This window comes from Balaenoptera borealis (assembly GCF_965194805.1).
Source record: "Balaenoptera borealis genome assembly, chromosome: 6".
NCBI lineage: Eukaryota > Metazoa > Chordata > Mammalia > Artiodactyla > Balaenopteridae > Balaenoptera > Balaenoptera borealis.
The window spans coordinates 63534657-63552379 of NC_138863.1; the positions used below are offsets into that span (position 1 = coordinate 63534657).

Here is a 17723-nt window from a genome sequence, read left to right on the forward strand (position 1 = left end):
GAGGTTTGCACACGTGTACAAGATGAGGCTACACCTTTATAAAACCAGGCATTTGGGTTAAAGGGATGAAAGTTCAGTTTGCCTCTCAACACCACTGCTCACTTTCCATGAAAATCAGAAAAAGAGGAAAAAGAAAAGTCATGGTTTGTCTGTGAGACTCTTGGGAAAAAAAACTCACTGGATTTGTAGTGCTGTACTGTATATCTCGACTTCTACCAGTTCAACCAACAATATGAACCATGATATGGAGAATTTCAAAGGAACATGGAATCCTTTTTAGAGGAAAATCCCCGTAAATTTTTCATTTTGATCATTCTAGGCTTTTTCTATTGTATAAATAGAAAATGTGTTTCCCACAGTCATTGGGTCACACTGTACATATTATTTTGTAATCTTTCTTTTTTCTCCTGAAACAATCTGATGTGAGCCTATTTTGGTCCTTATATATCCTTCTACAGTGAATTTTTAAAGAATGCTTAATTCATCATTTTAATATATCATCATTTCTTAAAGAATTCCCCGTTTAGGTCCTCCCTCCCCACATAAGCAATTTATATCATTTTGCATCAAGCTTGTGGCATACCCTTGATTATTTTTTTAGTTCTCAAAATATAACCACTGGATCAAAATATATAGTCATTTTGAAAGGTTTTAATATGCATTGTCTTACTGCTTAAGGTTTTTACCAGTTTTACTCTCAACATTTGGGTATTCTAGTGTCTAGTTCACCTTATTCTTGACCTTAGATTAAATAAATAAGCCATAATCTCATCTCTTCTATTTTTGCAACCTTCAATCTGCAAGGAGCTTTTATAGTTATTTATTATCACTAGAATTAATCTCACACTAACTGGTCTAGCTCTGATACCCATGAAATGAGATTAGTCAATACATGAGCTCCCAAGAAGGTGTGAATAAGATGTACTTTTATTAATCCAGCCTTCAAGTGCATTGGGGGGTCTCTTTAATTAAAAGACCCTCCCTTTTTAAAACATAGAACTACCGTATGGTCAGTAATTCTACTCCTAGGTATATATCCAAAAGAATTGAAAGCAGTGACACAAACAGATACTTGTACACCCATATTCATAGGACCATTATTCATTATGGCCAAAAGGTGAAAACAACCCAAGTTTTCATCAACAGATCAATGGATAAACAAAACATGGTATATACACACAATGGAATATTATTCGGCTTTAAAATAAATGAAATCCTGATACCTGCTGTAACATGGATGGATCTTGAAAATATTATGCTTGATAAAATAAGCTAGACACAGAGGGATAAATATTGTATGATTCCACTTATATGTGGTACCTAGAATCGGCAAAGTCATAGAGACAGAAAATAGAATAGAGGTTAACAGGCGCTGGCTGGGGAGAGGGAGGAAGGGATGTTAAATTGAATGGGTATAGTTTTTGTTAGGAATGATGAAAAAGTTTCAGGAATAAATGTGGTGAGAGTTACAACTGTGAAGGTATTTGATGCCACTGTCTTGTACATTTAGGAATGGCTAAAATGATAAACATTGTTATGTATATTTTATCAAAATAATTTTTAAAAAACCTATCTGTTTGCTACAAAATAGCTTTTTCATGATATTTAGTTAGAGACTGTGTGTCTGAAATTGGCTGATCACTTTTGGTTTGCAGGCTGCCGGCTCTCAGATCGGGATGATGGTCAATGCCTTCACTAACATCACCGTGGCCATGATCATCGCCTTCTTCTTTAGCTGGAAGCTAAGCCTGGTCATAGTGTGCTTCTTCCCCTTCTTGGCTTTATCGGGAGCCATACAGACCAAAATGTTGATGGGATTTGCCACTCATGACAAACAGGCTATGGAGGTCGCAGGACAGGTAATCTCCCAGACCCACTTTTCAGACTGCTTATGGCTGAGTGGCTGTCAGACTGCTAAGAATGAGGGGTGCAAACAGACTTAAGGAAGCTGTCAGCCTACAAACGTTCATGGTTAGAAACTTCCCATTAGCCTTTTTCATATATGCCTCTGATGATATGGGATTGAGCAGGTGTGGAGAAATAGTGGGGAAAACACAGAGGGTTACATGTTCAGTTTCCTGTCAAACAGTTATTTTTTCTACATCCCAATTTGGTGTAGTATTCTCCTTTGCAAGAGAGGATAGTTCACTTTCCTGTCTATTTGTTTTTTTCAGCTTAATGGTTTCTCCAGGTCATGCCACCCACACAGAGAGGAGTTACTATCTTTTTAATGGCACATGCTTTTAACTTTCACACTTCAGTGTCTGCCTGACTTGTGGCAAATGTCTTTCCCAAAGAGAACCATGAGGTATATACAGTTTAGGTCTCGAATACACTTAGGTTTTAGCTGTGCACTTTTAAGAGTGTGTTTTAATTAAATCTGGTTATCAGAGGTAAATGAAGATATGGTGGCATAGACAGATATCAGGGATAAGGAATCATGCACACACACATAAACACACCCTCACCTTTTAACAAATTTACTATAAACTAGGTTTTTTCTCTTTAAAGAGAGAATGTGAACATTGCCCAAGTAGGCAGAAGCCAAAAGAATTTCGTATGCCAATAGTAGGAAGTAGCCCACTTTTGTACCGTTTTTAGGATAGGACCCTAATTCAGAAACAGTGGTTATTTACCCTAGAGTAGGGATTGAAACAAATACAAATTCGTAGTATAGACTAAAAGATAAACTTCATACTCAGTTTTAATCTATCTTATATAGTATTTGGTCATAATTTTTTAAGAAATAGAATCTAATATTTTAGGTTTATATTATTAAACAATCTTTTTCTCTCAGACACATCTAAAGATACCATTTTGAACATTTCAAATGAATTCACAAAGATAGCCTTGTGTACCGTTTTCCCCCCTCTTCTCTCTTCCTCAACAAGTAGAGGCAACAAAGCCATGTAAGGATCAAGTAGAACTTGTGTTGAACTGATAGAACGTCTCAGGGTCCAGTCAAATTGATCTCCAGCAACTTCTCTGTGTTCCCAGATGATGCCCCCATCTGTGCTGTACACTGCCTTCCGTCATTTGCACCAGATCTAATTCATGTAACGGCTGAAAATGTCACGAAAGCAGTTATCTCCGCTCTTTTATTTCTAAAACTCTTTTTCATTCTTCAGATTACAAACGAAGCCCTCAATAATATTCGCACTGTGGCTGGGATTGGAAAGGAGAGGCAGTTTATAGAAGTGTTTGAGACTGAACTGGAGAAGCCATACAAGACAGCCATCCGAAAAGCAAATGTTTACGGATTCTGCTTTGGTTTTTCCCAGTGCATTGTGTTTGTTGCTAATTCTGCTTCCTACAGATATGGAGGTTACTTAATTCCCAATGAGGGGCTCCATTTCAGCTATGTGTTCAGGTGAGGACTACCTGGCCAAAGTCATAAAAGATCAGCGCTCTAGAGAGGAATAGTCTGGTTCTATCCATTAGCTTCTGCTGCTTAAACCATCCCAAACATGGTGTCTTAAACAGCTCAGACTTATTATTTCTTAAAGATTCTGTGGGCTGTCAGGGTGGTTCTTCTGGACTGGGCTGACTCAGTCAGGCTTCTGAGTGCCCTTCTGTCTCCACATGGCCTCTTAGCAGCTGAGCTTGTTTTCTTCACATTGTGCTCTCGGAGTTCCAAGTGCAACAGAAGATTGCAAGCCCCAACATGCAAGCACTTGCCAACTCTGCATGCATCATATTTTCTAATATCTCTTTGGCCAAAGAAAGTCATATGACCAAGTCCAGGTTAAGAGAAAAGAGGAACGGACCCCATCTTTTGATGAGAGGATCCGATAAGTGTTTCTCCTTTACTCTCACACGGCTATCACATGGCACTGACACCTGATGGCTGTCCTACAGTTCAGTTTATCCTGACACTATTTACCTGGCGATAGCGTTGGGTCCTCCCACAGGTTAAGGGCTCAGTCCTACAAGACTGCCCCTCCCCCAACCCTCCACACCAAAGCAAGTCCAGGTCATCACCTGTGCTTCTGACCAACAAGTTGTAGACCCAAGGTTCCCATGACCTCGTCCTCAGCTTTGATTAATATGCTAGAGTGGCTCACAGAACTCAGAGGAACATTTACTTACTAGATTACCAGTTTATTACAAAAGGATACAACTCAGGAACAGCCAGATGGAAGAGATGCATAGGGTATGGTATGTGGGAAGGGCTTGGAGTTTTCATACCCTCCCCAAGAATGCCACTCTCCTCAAATCTCCACGTGTTCACCAGCCCGGAAGCTCTCTGCACGCTGTCTTTTGGGTTTTTATGGAGGCTCCATCACGTAGATCTGACTAATTAAATCATTGACCATTGTCGATTGAACTCAATCTCCAGCCTCTCCCCTCCCCTGAGGTTGGGGAAGGGACTGAAGTTCCATCCCTCTAATCGCATGGTTGGCTCTCCAGGCAACCAGGCCCCATCCTTAGGTTATCTAGAGTTTTTACCAAAGTCACTTCATTAACATAACAAAAGACACCTCGGTCCTCTCAAAACCTGGGAAATTCCAAGGGTTTAGGAGTCTGTGCCAGGAACTGACAAAACACCAATATAGTTTTCTTATCATAAGTCACAATATCGCAGAGGAATAAAAAAATCATATTGCAAAAGGGTTTGTACAGAGTAATAGGACAAATTAAGCATTTTCACAATCTACCGTACTGGTTAATGCTGAGAAAATCTAAAGTCCTTGAATAAGATGGTTCCTGGAACTACCTTATTTGAACTCTACTTCTTATAAAGAAGTCACATGTCTAGCTGACTCTCCCTAGGTAGAGACAGCAAAGACTAGTCAGGGGAATTTTGTTCTTTTGTTTATAGCTGGAGTCTGCTCTTCTAATAAGGTTAGCTTTGAGTCCAGTTTCTCACATTTCCAGACACCCAAGGGTGTCAGGGTACCAAGGGACTGGGTGCACATGCATATGGGTGTGGTGTGATGGGGCAGGGAACCTTGGAAGGATGAGGGGGAGACGGTCTGAGAAAGCCTCGGAGGACATTAGGAAAATCGGCCCTAAAAGAAATTTCTTCTCCAGCCACGAGTTCTGTCTGCTCGCCCTCTATCTTCTTCTAGAAATATAGAAGAAATTTTTTTCTCCTGCCCCACTATGCCCACCTCAACCAGGAAAGTCTCCTTTCTAAATTTTTGCATATGTAGAGCTACTAACCCCAAATCAGAAATCACAAACTCTTGACTTGTTTAGTTTATATAAGACTTTTGAAGAATTATTTGCCAACGTGTAAAAATTGGGACACTACAGAAAGCTCCCAATTTCTGGCTTCTCTTTAAAAAATGAAAGATGACCTTTCATCATTTCCTATTTTATTCTGGGTGCTTGTCATAGCTTTAAGTTTTGGACTGGGCTCCTAGAGATGTCTGGCTTTGCCAGTCTGGCCTAAAACAATTTCTGCTTATGAACTGAGCAGTAAAACACACAGAGACACCCCACCCCACCCCAACTGAGGCAGGCCCCATGGTGCATTGCAGTGCAGGTGGACAACTTCGGGGGGCGCCCCTCGCAGCATGGTCTATAGAGCAAAAGGGCTATCTCTTATCATGTTTATCATTCATTTATTTATTCACTTATTTGCTCGTTAATTATGCACACATTGAGGCTGGGACAAGTAGAAGGATACAGGCAATTGCATCATGCTGTCTGAATCATGAATTACATGCTTGCTTGGTGCAGAATTGATGCTTATACCGCCAATCATTGTCTTATACACATTAATCATAGATTCATAGAATGTTAACATTGTAAAAATGCAACCCAATCCGGTGGGTGATCTTTCAACCTCCCTCCTTTTTTTTTTTTTTTTTTCTAAGAAGTTTTTTTTTCTCAAACAAATTTTTTTTAAAAGGCTGTTGTAGTTGAAGCAGGGTTTGGAGATCTGAGCCCCCCTTTTTCAATCCTCCCCTCACCCTTTCTTCTTAGAACACAATTTGAAAAAGGCTAATCTCTCCAATCTCCCATTCCCAGACAAGTCTAAAGAGACCTGCTCAAGGCTGCTCGGTCCTTTCCAGGGCTAGACCCCCAAACTCCTGCCTCTTAGGCCGTCACACCAACCACACCGCGCCCTTTCTACCTGGGTGTCTGTCCAACTACAGGGTGATCTCTTCAGTTGTACTGAGTGCTACAGCTCTTGGGAGAGCCTCCTCTTATACGCCAAGTTATGCCAAAGCTAAAATCTCAGCCGCACGCTTTTTCCAACTGCTGGACCGACAACCCACAATCAATGTGTATAGTAGTGCGGGTGAAAGATGGGTAAGTATAGAGGGGTAAGAGGGCAGTGGGGGAGGCTTGTGCTTCTGTGTGTGTGCAGAGCAGTCACTGGGGCTGGTTATTCAAGACCACTTATCTTCTAAATTCTGCAGTATATGGGTGAACTCATATGCCCTCGGAATGGACAGACAGTAGATTTACAAATGTAAAGGAATGAAGTACCTTAGCATTAAAAATTCTTCATAAAGCTGGAACTTGAATAAGGCAATGATATCCAGTGAATACTTGTTTTATAGTACACAGGTACTATAAAACACACTTAGTTCCGGAATGAATGAAGCTACATGTCTTTTGAGACCTACCCAACCACCAGGATTTCTACTGATATCCCGGTACAGAATGTAGAAAAACCAGTTTCTCCTGTCCAATAATACTGATTTAATTCATGTTTATCTGTGTTCCACATGAGCTCATGTGGACTCCCAGAAAATTAATTTGATCTCAATGAAATATTACTTTTTCTAATTGATAGTCCCTACAGGTGTTTTAAAATCTTCCCTGCCTAATTTTTAATATCCCAGTATGTTCAAGAGAGCCAAAAACCCCTAAACCCCAGTAAAGTCAACTAAATTCAGAAATCTTTTAAAATTGGTCAAATGCCCTATTTCTCCTTCAGCTCAATAAAAGGTAAGTCTCTGTGTGGCTTATTAAATGTCTATCCATTTCTAGAGTTCACACGTCAGAGAGTACAACTCAAGGTATTTCACCTTTGCAATTCAGGGCTCAAGTAACTTTCTGTGTAAGTCATTTCAAGTGTAATACTATTATTTTAAATCTCTGGGGGAACAGAGCTGTAGGAATTTGCACAGTTACTGGCTTCTGTGATGTAATCATATCCTGTATTTTCTTCCATGCAGAATGTCAAAGAATGGGTGACAAGGAAATCCCCTTAGGTTAGAATGGGAATAAGAGATCAAATATCTTTAAATTCAATGCTCAAGCCTCCTTTTATTCTACATCTGCTGGAATAGGGACTAGAATGCCATTTCATTAAGTTGCTGTCTTTATACTTTGCACTTCGGCAGCTCAGTGTTGAAGGTATCTTAAGCAAGGATTTAAAACTCAGGCTTATGTGCATTTTCAATAATCTAGATTCTAGTAGAGCATATATAATTCTAATCTTCCCGTCCACAGGACAACTTCCAGGGGCAGATTGACTTTGTTGACTGTAAATTTACATATCCTTCCCGACCTGATATACAAGTTCTGAATGGTCTCTCAGTGTCTGTTGGTCCAGGGCAAACCCTGGCATTCGTTGGAAGCAGTGGATGTGGTAAAAGCACCAGTATTCAGCTGTTGGAACGTTTCTATGATCCTGACCAAGGGAAGGTGGTAAGCAATGCAAAATTGTCAATGCATTTGAGAATTTTGCTTTCTGCAGAGTATCTCCAACCCCTAAAAGTCATCTTCAAGGTTGTGTCTTGCCAGACTCATTCCAAAGCGCTTGCCTTGGACAGTATTTTCCAGTTCCAGTCATTTGCTGGTTGACCTGATTCTACCTCACAATTTCTAACATTATATTCTTCCCAGTTCCAGATGGTCTGCTGACCAGTTAGGCAAAGAAAACTGCAAAGCTGGAGATGAGTGTACTTAACAGAAGCGTTCACTTACCTGTAAATGGGGCAGAAAGTGCAGACTAATCAGGAAACTAATGACTGGGAATGGAAAAAGTGGGGGTGATAAGAAACACAATGATAAATGAGTAAGAAAGGGAATTTAGTATGAAAAATCTGAGACAATCCTGGTTCAAGAAGCTAAAGTCTAAATAATATAAGGACCTCAAATTGGTAGTCATATGCCATAAATCTTTGGTAAGGATGTTTGAAAAATTGGTGGTTTGCTTTGTTGCTTATTTCCAAAGAATTTCTTCCTCTTTTCTCTTCTTTTCTTTTTCCTTTCTATTTTTTCCAAATAATATATGCAGAGGAGCACAAAGTAGAATAAGAAAGATTTGTTTAAAAAAACAAAACAAAACCAACCCCTTATTCCACCCTTTCCACCCCCCATTCTCCATTTTTCTGCTCAAAGGCAACTATCTTTAACCACTTTATGTTTTTAGATCTCCCAATGATTACCTCAAAGTCCCTAAATAATATGCTTATGCTGCTGTTTCACGATTTAATGAATTTAGACCCTCTGTTGATTTATTCTCAAGAGATGGAAATTTAGCTTACCCTCACTTCTCCCCCTCCTTTTACCCACCTCCTCCCAATATGGTTACATTACTTTTAAAAGTTCTTTTATTTGTAAATTTAATTAATACACTTCTGTTTCTTTTCCATCACCTATAGATAACATCTCTTGAATTCTCATTTTCTAAGATGAGAATATTAGCAATTCTACCTCCATTTTCACCTCTTCCTCCCTCTTTTTACCTCTCAAGTCCTAATAACTATACTTTTATATTATCTTTTTTTCTTTAATTGGAGTATAGTTGCTTTACAATGTTGTGTTACTTTCTGTTGTACAATGAAGTGAATCAGCTGTATGTATACATACATCCCCTCCCTCTCAGACCTCCCCCCTCCCCCTCCCCCCCATCTGGGTCGTCACAGAGCACCGAGCTGAGCTCCCTGTGCTATACAGCAGGTTCCCACTAGCTATCCGTTTTACACATGGTAGTGTATTTATGTCAAACCTAATCTCCCAATTTGTCCCACCCTCCCCTTCTGCCACTGTGTCCACATGTCTGTTCTCTACATCTATGTTTCTATTCCTGCCCTACAAATAGGTTCACTATTTTTCTAGATTCTACATATATGCGTTAATATATGATATTTGTTTTTCTCTTTCTGCCTTACTTCACTCTGTATGACAGACTCTAGGTCCATCCACATCTCTACAAATGACCCAGTTTCATTCCTTTTTATGGCTGAGTAATATTCCATTGTATATATGTACTACATTTTAAAAAAAGAATATGAAATGCTTACCTTTTGTTTATAACATTTATTATCTTTCATGCTTTTACTCTAGGTTGATTCTAAAAGTTGAAAATCTATTAACAACTTTTATTATGGCTAAGTAAATATTGTTCATCTCATAGTTAAGTAGTGAGGTACATTAGCATTACATTTTTCTTTCTTGATTGTTTTTCTGAAAGACTCTTTTTTCTTGCATTCTCTGCCTTTATAAAATCTTTAGTTTCTTCCAATGTCTCTCTCCTGATATCTATTCTGAGGAACCTGCTTCTTTCCCTTATTTCTGCCACTGCCTGGACTAATTACGTCCTACACCTGCTGAACAACTGTCAGCCTATGAGTTTCCTGCAGTATCTTTTGGATTAGATCCATTATTTCCTAGTTCCCGTATCTTCCTCTTTCTTTGGTTTTCCATCTCATTTTGTTGGAGTGCATCTTCAAGTAGTTTTCTAAGAAATGATTCAGAGGTGTGGGTCTGATTGATTATTTAATCCTTTTTTTTGAAAAAGGACTTTCTAATATCCCTGAATAGTATAATCTTCATTGCAATGAGGATAGATAACATGATGAGAAATGATGAAAGAAACTTGAAAGAGGCAACTAAAGTTTCCCTTGCATAAATCAAAATAAGAAAACAAGCAAACAGATAGTGGTAAAATCCAGGAAATTATGAAAATAAGGAGTAAGAGTTGATTATCTGTAGTTTATAATCACTTTTATTAATTTTAGGTATAGAGATTTTAATTTGTTTGGAAGTATTTGGTGATTGATGAATCTAGAAAGTACATTGCACTGGGGGTCTGATCTCTACAAAGGAGAGGATCCAGTTTCCCCAAATGTCAGATCTTTCATGTCTATCACCTAGGTAGACTGTGAACTACATGACATGCAGGGACCTGAATCCTTCACGTTTGACTTCTTCAACATTAACATGTATGTTAAGTATATTTCTCTGAATGTACTCAGTGAATGTTCTGGTCGCAGGTAGAAAGCAATGCCCATGAAGAAATCAATATGATTCCTTGCATTTCATAGACACAATATATTTTGTTACATCATCATAAAATGTTTCTACAAACATTTTTCAGTAGGAAAAATACCACCTTTAATGCAATTTTTAAAAATCCTCTTTGCTCTTAAGGAAGCTAACAAACGCAGACATTCAACGTTTTCAACATTTAATTGGGTACCTATGATGTGCCCAGCACTGCATTAGGCCCTGTGGGAAATTCTAAGGAGCAAGAAGCATGTCTTATGTCTTCTAGGAGCTTACAATACTAGCATATAGACAACAATTAGCAAACAGCTCCAGTATTTAATTGTTAAATCGTGCTTTGCAGTCTATAAGTACTATGGAAAATGCATAGAGGAAGATGAGCAAGGGCTAATTGTTGAAGAACGCCTTATATTTTTTCTAGTAGTGTTTGTTTTTTACACTGCCAAAAAATTATCTAAAACATCATATATTTACACCATTTAATATAATCATTTTCTGAAATCATGGGGCCAAATACTTTACAGTATTATAGTATGTGAGACATACTGTACCTTTACTATTCTAAAGCTTTTAAGTGAAAGAGCTCAAATGGTAGACATATGAGTTCCTGTAATTAACTGCCTAGGTAGATCATGAGTTCCTAAAAAACAGAGATTATTTTTTCTTTCTTTCTTTATTATTGTTTTAACATCTTTGTTGGAGTATAATTGTTTACAATCGTGTGTTAGTTTCTGCTTTATAACAAAGTGAATCAGCCATACATATACATATATCCCCATATCTCTTCCCTCTTGCATCTCCCTCACACCCTCCCTATCCCACCCCTCTAGGTGGTCACAAAGCACCCAGCTGATCTCCCTGTGCTCTGTGGCTGCTTCCCACTAGCTATCTATTTTACATTTGGTAGTATATATAAGTCCCTGCCACTCTCTCACTTCATCCCAGCTTACCCTTCCCACTCCTCATGTCCTCAAGTCCATTCTCTATGTCTGTGTCTTTATTCCTGTCCTGCCCCTAGGTTCATGAGAACTTTTTTTTTTTTTTTTTTAGATTCCATATATATGTGTTAACATATGGTATTTGTTTTTCTCTTTCTGACTTACTTCACTCTGTATGACAGACGCTAGGTCCATCCACCTCACTACAAATTATTTTTTCTTTATATAGCATACAAAAGACTGTCTAGCATGGTGCCTTTGTGGCAGGTAATTCAATATATGTTTGTTGGTTGACTAAGTAAACAAATGCACTTCTTTCTTACTGGGATCTGTTATCTCAATTATTCAGAGGTTAGTATCAGTGAAATCAAGGAAACAGGTTTGATTCTTACGTTGTCCAATAGCTTTACATAGGAAACCCCATTTCATAACCCATGGAGTCTCAAAATTGAGCAATTCTGTGTACTTGGAGAGGATGTGCTGCACCAAAGGATAAGGGGAAGTTTTTTTTTTTTAACTAGATACTGTCTGGAGTGCCTTTCCTGTTTGTATAATACTACCTGTAGAACTAGAGTTTGGGAAACAAACAACCATGTCTGATCACAACTTTGACACCACTTCTGGCAGACACCACCTCCAGAGGTCAAAGGCAACATAAGTTAGTTCCAAGAGTCCTTGGATTGTTGTCTCTTAAGCAAAGCAAATATCTTGCATAACACTAACTCCAGGATACAAACTTTCCTCACTGCTGGAATTCTAAAACTCAGTGCCCTGGTTGTCACCTCTATTGGCAGATGATAGATGGGCATGACACCAAAAATGTAAATGTCCAGTTTCTCCGCTCGAAGATTGGAATCGTTTCCCAGGAACCAGTGTTGTTTGCCTGTAGCATAGTGGACAATATCAAGTATGGAGACAACACCAAAGAAATCCCCACGGAAAAAGTCATAGAAGCCGCAAAGCAGGCTCAGCTGCATGACTTTGTCATGTCCCTTCCAGAGGTGGGTACCAAGTCAGAGTCATTCCCTATGGCAGACGGGGAGGGAGAGAGGTAGAATGACTAAAAAGTATTATGATTGTGGCTCAAGGAGAAGGTCAAAGGCAACACAACTTATTTCCCAGTGCCCTGAGATCGTCTCAGTCTTTTACGCAAAATATATGTCCTTCATCAACATAATCTTTAGTTTTGGAAAGTAGTATATTATCCAACGCAAAGAATGCTCTATTACTTGTTGTAAGTAAAGCAGTACCACATTGAGCATCAGCTTAGCATAACGGAAAAAAATCCTGAGATTTGGAACAGACATTGATTTGAATCCAAGCTTGGCCACTTTCTAGCGTAAAGTTACTTCTGTAACGATTACTTTTCTGAGGCTCAGTCATCTACAAAATGCAAAAAATAACTTAGAATGAGAGAGCACACATAATAGCCTCACAAAGAAAGCTGCTGCTGTTACTATTGTCATCATGATCATTTCATTACTTGGCAGCAACTCCTGTGTGTGGTGGGTAAGTTGCATTTGCCTTGGAGTGCCTCACTTTCCCAGAGCCAAGTTTGAATGTAGTGTGATATTGACTCTGCATTTTTCCATCCACCAAGGGTCTCTCTTGGTGGTTGGTCACTAAGAAAATTAAGACATGGAAACTGAAAAATAGTAATAGGGAGAAAATGATTTCTGTAAACATTAAATGATAAGCTGGCTAGAATAGTTAGTACAATACCTGATGCATAGTAAATACTCTGTGAATGTAACTGTTTTTTACGTAGGCGTCAGGTAGGGATTTTCCTTCATAATTTCATCTAAAACAACAAATATGTTAATTAGTTATTAATATCTGCATTTTTCAGGTGAGTTTGCAGCTCACAGAAATTTAAATAATTTGTTCATGATCACAGAGCTGGTATGCAGCAAGAGTGAAGATTGAAAGTTAGGCTTGTGTTCCACAATGATGCTACCTCAACAAGAGAATGGACCAGGAGATCTCTTGAAGGCCCTTGTATGCCTAGGATCATTCTGTCTTGGAAAGATCTTCCAGACAGGAGTTTGGAAATCAGGGAATCTTAAATCAGGGAAGATCTCATACGCAAGGAGAAAGAGATCAAAAATACAAACCTAAAAGAAATGCAGAGAAAGGGATACAAAGTCCCCGTGTTTCCCAACATGAAAGGTCATAAAACGCCATATTTTTTTTAATATTCCTAAATGGATTTGACATCCTTTATACAAATTATTCCCAATTTCAAAAAAAACAAATTGTTTAAACCCTCAGAGGGGTCATTGATGTGGGCTCCATACAGCACAGGAGCAATGGCTGTTTCTGGTTCTCAAACTTACCATATTTTTTCCAGAAATATGAAACTAATGTTGGGTCCCAGGGGTCTCAACTCTCTCGAGGGGAGAAACAACGCATTGCTATTGCTCGGGCCATCGTACGAGATCCTAAAATCTTGCTACTAGATGAAGCTACTTCTGCCTTAGACACAGAAAGTGAAAAGGTAGGTATTGATTTTCTAAAGTCTTAGATCATTGTAAATGAGTTTTTTGCTGTAATATTTGTCCTTATAAAATGGCAGTATTGTTAATTTTCTGATTCATTAATAGTAGAAATTGCCACTCCTTTGCGGCACCCAAAGACAATAGTCTAGAGAAAGTGATTTTAAAATAGGATTGCTTCAAATAAAAAAAATGTTTTTCACTTTAAAATAAGAATTCTTTTTAAGATTGTTTAGGCTAGGTGACACTTTTTTCATGGGCAAATAATGAGCTTTCTTAAATAAAATAAAATAATCCAGGCCATCTGATAGGCATTTCATATTTTATAGTTCTAAAGTTCCATGGCAGAGCAGGTGGGAAGCATACAACCCAAAGTTAGAGGTGGTATCTGATGTGCAGTTTGCATGAAAGGAAATGTAATTGGGCAAAACACAATTATGAAACTTACCATTTAAAATTAACTCCTTAAAAGTCAGGATTCTGTTTTAGAGAGAGCTAAAATGTCCTCAATGAAGAACAGTACCAGGAGTGACCGTTTAACTGTTACCTTACATTGTTTCCTTGGTTTCATTTTAGCAAACTAGACCCTCAAGTATTGTAAAATTACCTTGTGATCTTGTAGTTTGGTTCATTCTGGCTTCACTGAAATTTTTCAGCTTGTAGACTGCAATTTAAGTCACTGATGCATTGCATTCAGCAAATATTCATTTAATCCTCTCTCTCCTGTCAAGCCTTTGGGTTTAACCCCTGAATATAGAGATGTTAATCAGGTGGTATGAAACAGAACTCTCGCGATGGTGGGCCAGGGAACAAGCACGCGTCTTTGCATCAACTTTCCATCTTCTCTTTGCAGACAGTGCAGGTCGCCTTGGACAAAGCCAGAGAAGGTAGGACCTGCATTGTCATTGCCCATCGTTTGTCCACCATCCGGAACTCGGATATCATTGCTGTCATGTCACAGGGGATAGTGATTGAAAAGGGGACCCATGAAGAACTGATGACCCAGAAAGGAGCCTACTACAAACTAGTCACCACAGGAGCCCCCATCAGTTGACCTGACCTGAGAACTTCGTGCACAGTTGGTGCACCAATTACAGAAGTGCTGTGGGGTTTTTTTTTTTTTTTTTTTCTTTAAGCAGAAATAATGATATTTTACTTTTACAGACACGGTCATACATTGGCATCCGAGCTAATTTCTAATGACTTTCAATAGTAATTTAGTTTTAAATGTCTGTATATAGAACATGAAAGAAACTAGGGTCAGTGGCAGTGAGAATCCAACATCAAGCAGCTGCTCAGCCATCACCCAGTGCTTTCTCCATGCAGGAGCCAGTCCCAGTTACTACGTGGGTATTAGCAAGACTTGGAGGAAATGAGACTTCGAATTTCTCAGGGACAGAGAGCCATCCTTTGCATTTGTGAACCCTCAGTGTACACAAATCCTGGTGGAGAATAGGCACTCGACAAATGTTTACTGAGTTGGGCCAAGATCATATGGAGAAGAACAGAAGGACTGAAGACCAACTGTATTTTTTGACTGAAGTTTGCTTGCATGTGAAAGCAGATTCATTTATGTCTAAGGATGAGGATGGGGAAAGGAGGACTTTGATACTCTGGATGCTCTCAGGCTGAAAGGAGCAGAAAAAGGCAAGTATTAGCGGGAGCTTACCAGCCAGGGATGTTGATTTATAGATTCAAGGTGTAGTATGTGGGTGGTGAAGTCCCCATTTGCCGGACTAGATTCTGCCGGTGTGCCTGGAGCAGGGGCTCTATCCCGAGCCTGTACTCCTCCTCATCCCCCTCCACATTGGTTGCTGTCCTTTGTTTCTCCAAATCCCAGCGTGAAATGAAAATAGTGAATTTTACCTTGTATAAGTGCTTTCTTCCTATGGCCAACAAATGAAATTCTGCCTACAAATTAAGGCTGAGCTATTGTATATTGAGGTATATTATTTATGTTTCTGGTCCAGTGTTTCCTGGTAAATAACCACACAGGTGGTTTAACAGGTTAACTAGTTAGGTCAGGAGAACTGATGGTTGCAAAGTCAGGGAGGGAGAGGGTGGAGGACAGCATTCTAGCTAAGTTATGACAAATGGCAGTGACAAGTAAGTTGCAGAATAAAAATGCCATGAGAAGGAATTAAGCTTTGCAGTAAGCATGTGCTCATCTTGTAATATTGAAGAAAGAAGACCAAAATCTGTTTAAGTTTGCATTTCAAAGAGGAGGAACATAAGCTCTGTGCTGGGAGGCTGCCAGTTTCCTGGAATAGAATGTGTGGGGTGAGAAAAATGGATGATTAAGAGTTATTTTTTAAGGGTTTCCCTGGTGGCGCAGTGGTTAAGAATCTGCCTGCCAATGCAGGGAACAAGGGTTCAAGCCCTGGTCTTGGAATATCCCACATGCCACGGAGCAGCTAAGCCCATGCGCCGCAACTACTGAGCCTGTGCTCTAGAGCCCGCGAGCCACAACTACTGAGCCCGTGTGCCACAACTACTGAAGCCTGCATGCCTAGAGCCTGTGCTCTGCAACAAGAGAAGCCGCGATAATGAGAAGCCCGCGCACCGCAATGAAGAGTGGCCCCTGCTCGCTGCAACTAGAGAAAGCCCACAGGCAGAAACGAAGACCCAATGCAGCCAAAAATAAATAAATTAAATAAATAAAAATTTTAAAGAAAGAGTTATTTTTTAAATAAGGTCCTTGGAAGTTATTGATAGAGGGAAAATGTTGACTGGAGGAGGCTTGAAATGATTTGGGAAAAACATTGAATTACAACTTCAAAAATATAGAAATAAAGTTGCGAGTTTATTTTGCAACACCAAGAGTGCCAATGTCTTCATTTTTGTTCCGTATCCTGTATCACTCACAAAGATTTGGTTTCTACAGTTTTATATTATTGTTTCTCAGGTGATGGAGGGACTTGCTTAATCTGTTGTGTCTGACACTTATCTCGTCTTCCTGTAATTTCTAATGCTTTCAGGGTGGGTTCTGCTGTGATCAAACTCTCCCTGTTACCCCAGTTAATAAAAGTTTACAGAAGAAAAAAATAGAAGGATTGGAAGATGAAGTTGGGGAAATTTCCCTGAGGGTAGGACAGAAAGAGATGAAAAGTTAGAAAATAAAATTTAGAGGAACAATTCAGGAGATGCAATAATTAGCTAACAGCAGATCCAGAAAGACAGTGTAGAGAAAACTGAGGGGACAAATGATTAAATAGTCCAAGAATATGTCCTATAATTGAAGGATGTGAATTTCCAACTTGAAAGAGTTCACCAAGTGTCAAATACAATAAATAAACAAAGATCCTACCTGGGCACACTATTATGCAATTTTGGAAAACTGGGGGAAAGGAGAAGATACTAAAATTTTCTAAGAGACATATAATAAAGAAACATAATGACATAGGATCTCTTGACAATGACACTAAAAGTCAGAAGACATAAAGATTTGCCTTCAGAATTCTGAGAGAAAAATTATCTCCATCCTTGAATTGTATACCTAGCAAACTAGTCTCAAGAATGAGAGAGGCCTAAAGAAATTCTGTCATGTAAGTGTCTCAAAACTGCATTGAAGCAGATACCCATAAACCAGAAATGCTACTATTTGAGAAAAAAATAGAAGAGTTGGCCTCTAGATCCTTTTGTATAGAAACACCTTTTCATACAGTTACTCTAAGTCTATTCTACATGTGCTCTTATGAAATTATTTCAATAAAAAGACTTTGAATTTAGTAGTGCAGTCATGCATGCAATTTTTGGCAATCATACACTCACTTAAAAAGGTAGATCCTTTAATTTTTTGATGCTATGTCCTGAAAGAGGAAAATACATAGGATCATAATTAGGTATAGTTCACCACATATTTATTAATATTAATTATTAATTATTTATGAATTAATGTAAGTTTCCTATCCTAAGATAATATCAGAATATTCTCATCAGGTTGCTTTAGGATCCTGCCTCATGTTTCCAACTAAGAGTTGGATCTATTAATATCTCTTATGCATGCAGAATCTCTCTGCAGTCAGATCACATAAGGATATTAGTGGAGATAAAAAATTGCAAATTTGGTTGCTGTTTCCAAACACATTTT

The 17723-nt window shown here is 38.8% G+C and overlaps 1 protein-coding gene across 3 annotated transcripts in view; it reads left to right on the forward strand.

Moving 5' to 3' along the window:
* The window catches only part of ABCB11 (ATP binding cassette subfamily B member 11), a 99611-nt gene extending 81915 nt beyond the window's left edge, over positions 1-17696 (forward strand). For all 3 annotated transcript variants that reach the window (XM_082396838.1, XM_082396840.1, XM_082396839.1), the window contains 7 exons: positions 1656-1859; positions 3129-3370; positions 6108-6264; positions 7417-7614; positions 11933-12139; positions 13489-13635; positions 14487-17696. In XM_082396838.1, the coding sequence (XP_082252964.1) occupies positions 1656-1859; positions 3129-3370; positions 6108-6264; positions 7417-7614; positions 11933-12139; positions 13489-13635; positions 14487-14687 (1356 nt within the window). In that variant the 3' untranslated portion in view covers positions 14688-17696. The remainder of the gene's footprint in view (positions 1-1655; positions 1860-3128; positions 3371-6107; positions 6265-7416; positions 7615-11932; positions 12140-13488; positions 13636-14486) is intronic.
* The last annotated feature ends 27 nt before the right edge of the window (positions 17697-17723 follow it).